General features: G+C 43.5%; 1 protein-coding gene across 1 annotated transcript; it reads right to left on the reverse strand.

Annotated features, from left to right (window-relative positions):
- Positions 1 to 3,576: 3,576 nt before the first annotated feature.
- LOC128899633 (uncharacterized) lies at positions 3,577 to 7,000 on the reverse strand. Its single transcript, XM_054179251.1, is given in 4 exon segments — positions 3,577 to 3,676; positions 3,678 to 5,052; positions 5,260 to 6,407; positions 6,954 to 7,000. Coding segments are annotated over 4 exon segments (2,670 nt in total).
- Positions 7,001 to 7,438: the final 438 nt, after the last annotated feature.

A 7,438-nucleotide genomic window follows, 5' to 3' on the forward strand; every position in this document is an offset into this window, starting at 1 on the left:
AGGATGTCAGTAACACCTGGTATGGTCCAGTCCACTTGGGCTCCAGAGGGTTCTCTGAAAGAGATCTGATATAGACATAATCTCCAGGTTCCACATCATGGACTGGTCTGTCTAACCCTCTCACATTGGTTCCAATCACCTGTTTGTTGACAATGCTCAGGTTCTTATAAATCTGCTGAACATACTTGTTCAACATTTCCTCTCTAAATTGCCCTGGTTCAGAAGGGTCCATAGTGCCTACTAAAAGAAATACATCAAAAATACAACAGAAAATACAATGAACCAAGTTAGAATTAAACAGAAAACATATAAAAATAATTTACAAAAAATAAATTGCAATAAAAAGAAGTTAAAAATCGAACAAAACAATTAAAACTATGCAAAAGTAGTGGAAAAGATATATTCAAATTAAACTTAGAAAACAAAAATAATATACATAATAAAATCAAAACCAAATGAAACAGATTTATTAAAAATAGATTTTAAAATATTTAAAAAAAAGAAGAAAGAGAAAATCAATTTAAAAATTGACAATAGCTCACATTAAAAACAACAAATAATTAGTTACAAAATATGTGGAATCATAGACTCATAGAATGAGTCAGGGTTGGAAAGGACCACAAGGATCATTTAGTTCCAACCACACTGCCATGGGCAGGGACTCCTCATACTGGGTCAGGCAGACTAGAGCCTCATCCAGCCTGGTCTCGAATACTTCCAGGCATGGGGCCTCAGCCACCTCCCTGGACAACCCATTCCAGGGCTTCACCACGCTCACGGTGAAGAATTTCTTCCTCATATCCAGCCTGACTCTTCCCATCCCCAGCCTTATTCCATTCTCCCTAGTCCTGTCATTTCCTGACATGCTAGGATGTCCCTCCCCAGCTTTCTTGTAGGCTCTCTTCAGATACTGGATGGCCACAATTAGGTCACCTTGAGCCTTCTTTCCTGCTACCTGCGATCATCGCAATAAACAACGGCAGAAGAATCAAGACCATGAGGAAACAGCATTTCCCATGAAGCTGAACATCGATCATCTGGGATCACAAACATCATTCAGAAGAATGTACCACGGCACCATGTGAATTAGGACTGACTATTATGGTTGTTTGATAACATTGTCTTCTTTCTTGTTAACTAAGTGTGCCTCTGAATGCAGACATCCTAGGGGATAGAGTTCCATCTTTACATTTTGCCAAACAAAAAACCAAACCAAAACAACAACCAAAAAAAAAAGGGGGGGAAAGAGAGAATACCCCCATAGCAGAAAAAATTAGCTCATGGTAACCCTAGAGATGCTGTAACCCTAGAAACATCAACCCTAGAAGTGCTGTAACCCTCTCACTACAAGACACACAACACAACTGTCATGAAAATGACAGCCAGCAAACCTGCCTAGCACTGACCTCAACGATTGTCACGATGATCCAAGATGTCAACAGAAAGCATCTAACTTATAACTGAGTGTCGTGACTGCTTAACTGTTGTGTGAACGTTAAGAGATTAGAATAACTAGGATGAGCAAAATCACGCTATTATGTGTAATTTTATATTGGGCAATGCAATGAAGTTCTTTTTGCTCTTGCTGTTTGCCTGCAAGTTTTCTGTCTGTGAAGCTAGAGCCTGGCCAGATCTACCTTTACAGATCAAAGAAATCTTGCTAACATTAAACAATTCATGATTTTTGACCATCCTAGAGAAAATAAAGATGCAACATAACCCTAAGGCAGATTGTAAAAGACAGTGCTAAGGATTACATTTGTGCCTAAATCTGTTGTAACTAGTTCAACTTAAGCTTTGTGCTTTGTACGGGTTACATCAGTCTGTTAGACATGCTGCACTACAGAACTCTTGCTTTTGCTATACAGATTAGCTTTACCTTGCTTGCTTCTGTGTATGCAAGTAGTGTCCTGTATGGGATGAGAATAACTCCCATGACCAGATTGCTCACAAAAACAAAAAGGGGGATTTGTGGGAATGCCAGTGACGAGCAGTGTGAGCAATCTGGCAGTACAGGCCTAGAGCCTGACATGGTGGTAGGCCATGCTCAGCATAAGTGCAGAGCCAGCTACCAGTATGCCAAAACAGTGCTGTGCTTGCAGAACTGTAACTAAAACAAGACGCTGGTAGCTAGAAATATAGTAAGTTATCTTGGGACAACAGGACATGCACCTGCATCAACAAACCTCGCGTGTCATCCGTAGTTGGACCAATAATCTACAATAGTGTGATGTGTGGTCACTCATAGGGAACCAATGAGTCCATGCCAAAAAGGCACACCAAGGTTATATAAATTGTAGCAGTTTCCTTGCTACGCACTTCTTTTCCTGCCTGTCCTATCTCCTTTCCTTCCATGCTTTACTGTGCCATGCTTTCACCATAGGCCTGAGCCATAGGCCTGCAATACTGGAACAATAAAGGATCAATACCCGATCATATTGGTCAGCCGTATTGATTCCGAATCTGGCTAAATGTCAGTAACACCTGGTATGGTCCAGTCCACTTGGGCTCCAGAGGGTTCTCGGAAAGAAATCTGACATAGACATAATCTCCAGGTTCCACATCATGGACTGGTCTGTCTAACCCTCTCACATTGGTTCCAATCACCTGTTTGTTGACAATGCTCAGGTTCTTATAAATCTGCTGAACATACTTGTTCAACATTTCCTCTCTAAATTGCCCTGGTTCAGAAGGGTCCATAGTGCCTACTACATAAGGTCTTCCAAACAGGATTTCAAATGGGCTCAACCCTTCCTTTATTCTTTGCTTAGTTCGAATTCGCAACAGGGTAATGCTTGTGGCCAAGGAAGGTTTGCTTCCTGTCCAATTTTTACTATCTGATTTTTGATTAAATGGTTCATTTTCTCCACTTGCCCACTCGAATGTGGATTGTAGGGGGTGTGGAGTTGCCAATCAATCCCTAAAATTTTGCTCACTTGTTGTACCACCTTGGCCACAAAATGAGGTCCCCTGTCTGAGGAAATAGCAGCAGGTACCCCAAAACGAGGTATTATCTCTTGTAACACTGCCTTAGTAACCTCCCGTGCTTTGTTTGTGCGGCAGGGAAATGCTTCTGGCCAACCAGAGAAGGTGTCAGTGAGTACCAACAGGTACCTGTATCCCCCCTTTCTTGGGAGCTCAGTAAAATCAATTTGCCATTGTTGTCCTGGATAATTTCCTTTGCTAATTTGTCCCAGTCTAACTCCTCTCCTTACTTTGGGGTTAGCCTTAAGACACACCTCACAGTGCCGGGTTACCTGTTCGACCGTGGTGTATAACTTCCGTGCTATACACTCCTGAACCAGTTTTCGATACAGGGCTTCTGTTCCCCAGTGAGTCTTTGCATGTTCCATCTGAACAAAAGCCCAGAGAAGGTTAGTGGGAATGATTAATTTCCCATCCGGTGTCCTGGCCCAGCCCTTTCCTATCCGATTCCCCAAAAGGTCTTCAACTAATTTCTGATCCTCTGTGCTATACACAGGTTCTGGCTCTTTTTGCTCAATTGACAGTTTACCATCTGGGATCAAAACAAACCCTGACACCTTCCTCCCCTCCCTGGCCACCCTTTTTGCTGTTTCATCTGCCAGTCTGTTGCCTCTTTCTTGACCAGTGTGCTTTGCAGTGCATTATGGCTACTTTGCTTGGCTTCTGCACTGCTTCTAGCAGCCTCAGTATGCTTAATACCTATTCCTTGAGATGTCAACAGTCCTCTTTCCTTCCAAATGGCTCCATGGGCATGTACCACCCCAAAGGCATACTTGGAGTCAGTCCATATGTTTGCACTTTTCCCTTGGGAAAGCTCAAGAGCTCTGGTGAGTGCTATTATCTCTGCCTTTTGAGCGGAGGTGTTACTTGGTAGGGCTTCTGCCTCGATTACCTCTTCTCCTGTAGTTACAGCGTACCCAGCTTTTCTTTCTCCCTGGATCACAAAACTGCTTCCATCAGTGTACCAGTTATGGTCTGCCTTTTCCAGGGGTTCTTCCTTCAGGTCAGGTCTGCTGGAATAAGTGGCCTCAATTGTTTCCAAACAATCATGAATAACTGGTTCTCCATCACCACCCTGGAGGAAAGAAGCTGGATTGACAAAGTTAGCAACTTTAATTTCTACATCATCCTGCTCCACTAGGATGGCTTGGTATTTAAGAAATCGTTGCGGAGACAGCCAGTGTCCTCCCTTGGCTTCTAGAACAGCAGAGATGGTGTGTGATACCAGGACCGTGATCTTCTGCCCCATCGTGAATTTTCAAGACTCTTGAATGTTAATTACAACTGCTGCCACAGCCCTCAGGCATCCTGGCCATCCCTTGCTTACCTCATCCAGTTGTTTAGAGAGGTATGCCACCGCCCTTTGGTAGGGTCCTAAGGTTTGTGCTAGGACTCCAAGTGCTATCCCTTGGCTTTCATGGGAATACAATAAAAAAGGTTTAGTGACATCAGGTAGGCCTAGTGCTGGTGCCCTCATCAATTCCTTCTTTAAGGTACGGAAAGCTTGTTCAGCTTCTCCATTCCATTGCAAGTCCTTAGTCTCTTTCTCATAGAGGGGTTTCACAAGTAGGCCATAATTATAAATCCACAACCGGCACCACCCTGTCATTCCCAAAAAGGTTCGGAGTGCCTTTACTGTGTTTGGAAGTGGAATAGAACAGATGGCCTCCTTTCTTTTGGGGCCCAGCACTCGTTGTCCTGCTGTTAATTCATATCCCAAGTAGGTTACTTGTTGCTGTACTATTTGGGCTTTGTGTGGGGAAACTCGATACCCATTCGGTCCCAGGAAATTCAGCATACTCACAGTCCATCTTTCACAATCCATCCTGGTCTTCGTGGCCAGCAGGATGTCATCTACATACTGTAGCAGAACTCCCTTGCCTTCTGGCTTGTCCCACTTTTCTAATTCTTTTGCAAGCTGATTTCCAAAGATAGTAGGGCTGTTCTTAAATCCTTGGGGCAAGACTGTCCAAGTTAATTGACACTTTCAGTTAGTTTCTGGGTTCTCCCATTCAAAGGCAAACAGTAGCTGGCTCTCAGGGGCCAGGGGTAAATAGAAAAAGGCATCTACAGATCCAAGACGGTAAACCAGAGGATCTGCTAGGGTATTTATAGTCTCCTCCGGTCCTCCCTAGTCATCCTCTTCTAGTTGTGCCTGTATTCTATTTTTCTTTTTCCTCTCTGGACATTCTCTTTTCCAGTGTCCCTTCTTTTTGCAAATCGCACACTGATCTTTTTCCAACTGTACTCTATTAGTCCCTTTAGTCTCCTTACTTTCCTGTAACGCTGCTACCAACATTCTCTTTTCTTTTCTCCTATTTTCTTCTTCCCTGTTAGAGAATACTCTCCATGCTCCATCCAAAAGTGCCTCTAAATCCCTTCCCTGTGGGGGTGACAACTTTTGCAACTTCTTTCTGATATCACTAGCAGATTGCCCAATAAATAGGGATACCAGTTGTATACCTACTTCTGATCTGGGGTCAAGAGAGGTGTTTTTCCTCATGACTTCCCTCAGCTTATCTAAGAATTCCGAGGGTGATTCACCAGGTCCTTGTCTGACCGAGTATAACACAGACCAGTTAATTGTTTTCGGAATGGCTTTTTCTATTCCCCTGGCTACAAACTCCCGGTATTCCTCCAATCTAGTCCTTTGCAGGGCATTGTTCATATTCCATTCTGGATTTTGGAGTGGAAATACATCTCCAATGTTTGCCCCCCCTCCCCGGGTTTGAATTCTTTCTGTGGCTAGCTCCAATCCATGTTTTTCAATTAATTGTTTCTCTGTTTTGGTCATTTGTTCTAATAGTAAATGGATATCGTCCCAGTCTGGATTGTGCTGCCTAATCATGAATCGAAAATGTGTAGCTGTCCCTGTGGGATCGTTACAATAATTTTTAGCCTTTTCTCTCCAACTATCCAAATCATGACTTGTAAAAGGCACCTTAATCCAAACTGGGTCCCCCTCAGGCCCTACTGCTTGTCGCAGGGGGGCTTGAATGAGTGCCTGGGAAGCCGGGGCATTTGCTTGCTGTCCTTGGGTCCTTCTTGCCACTGGGCTTCTCTGAGCATAGCTCTGGGAACCGACTCCAGTATCACTATCTGAATTGCTGCCACTCCCAGAACTTCCTACATTATTTTCCGAACTCTCTGTCACTACCTCTTGCAATTTTCCTGGAGACTGATAAAATTCAGGCAGGTCCTTTAATTCCTCAAGTTTAAGACACCTCTGCCCTATGCTACACGTAGAGCAACACCTTTTCAACCGTGTCTGCCTCTTATTCTTGGCCTTGTTTTCTTTTTCAAGGGCCAAAACCATTGGATCAGAGGGAGCTCTGATACCACAGTCCCTTTGAAACTCCGGATGCTCTCGGAGATAGAAAAACATATCAGCATATATTGTCTCATCCCATTTCTTTTCTCTTCTTAAAAACAACATCAATTGCAGTAAAGTATCATACTCCAGACTCCTATTTCCAGGCCATTTCTCTCCACTGTCTAATTTATATAATGACCACCACCGGGTACAATATTTAATTAGAGTCTTTTGATTTGTTGACCCTGCTGGGGGGCCTCCAATTTCCCCCCAGTGGGCAATTATACAACCAAGTGGGCTATGTCTTGGGATCTCACTACTTTGTCTCCCTCCCATTTTACACAATACAACACAGTACTGTCTTTTTACAGCACACAGAACACAAAACAAATACAAATACAATTACAACAATAATGACCGGTCCTTAACACACAGTTATTGGCCACACACTCAGCCACACATTCAAAACCTAAAAAATATTTCTAATATTTTATGTTCTTTAGGGACCCTCTTGGCCCCTCGCACACTTAAACAATACTTATAATTCCCTTTGGGACCAGCCTGGTCCCATACTACAAACAATGTTCATAATATATAAACAATCCTTATACTTACCTTTGGGACCCCACTGGTCCCAACCCAAGAGCTCTTTTACCTAGGGGTGCAATAAATGCCTCTCTCCCGCGCAGGGCGTCCCCTCATGACTTATGGAGTTACCCCTTTTACAGAAGCATAGCTTCTCTTCCCTGGCAGTCTTGTCTGTTCCTGCAGCAATCTGGTGAGCAGTGGAGCTCCCCTCGAGAATTACTCGACGGGCCCGGAGAGGTCCGGCTCCTCAGCAGGTCCAACAGCCAAACAGAGTCGTCCTGCCACGATCCCAAGCTGGGTAGGGGCTCCTAGTGACTTAGAAAAAGATACACAAGCGACTCAGTAAGTTTCTTGTATTATCCTTCTATTTAGGCGCCGGACACAAGTAGAATAATTTCAAAAGACCTGTGTCCCTTCAGAGAGTTTTTATACAAAAAGTTATCTGTCTATCATCACAGAGGCATGTCAATATTTCACAGAAAAGTCCAGATGCTTCCTATCGATACAAATGTTATATATCTAAAAATAGCAGAAGTATACATATCATCCGGG

This window comes from Dryobates pubescens, assembly GCF_014839835.1.
Source record: "Dryobates pubescens isolate bDryPub1 chromosome W unlocalized genomic scaffold, bDryPub1.pri SUPER_W_unloc_1, whole genome shotgun sequence".
Classification (NCBI taxonomy): domain Eukaryota; kingdom Metazoa; phylum Chordata; class Aves; order Piciformes; family Picidae; genus Dryobates; species Dryobates pubescens.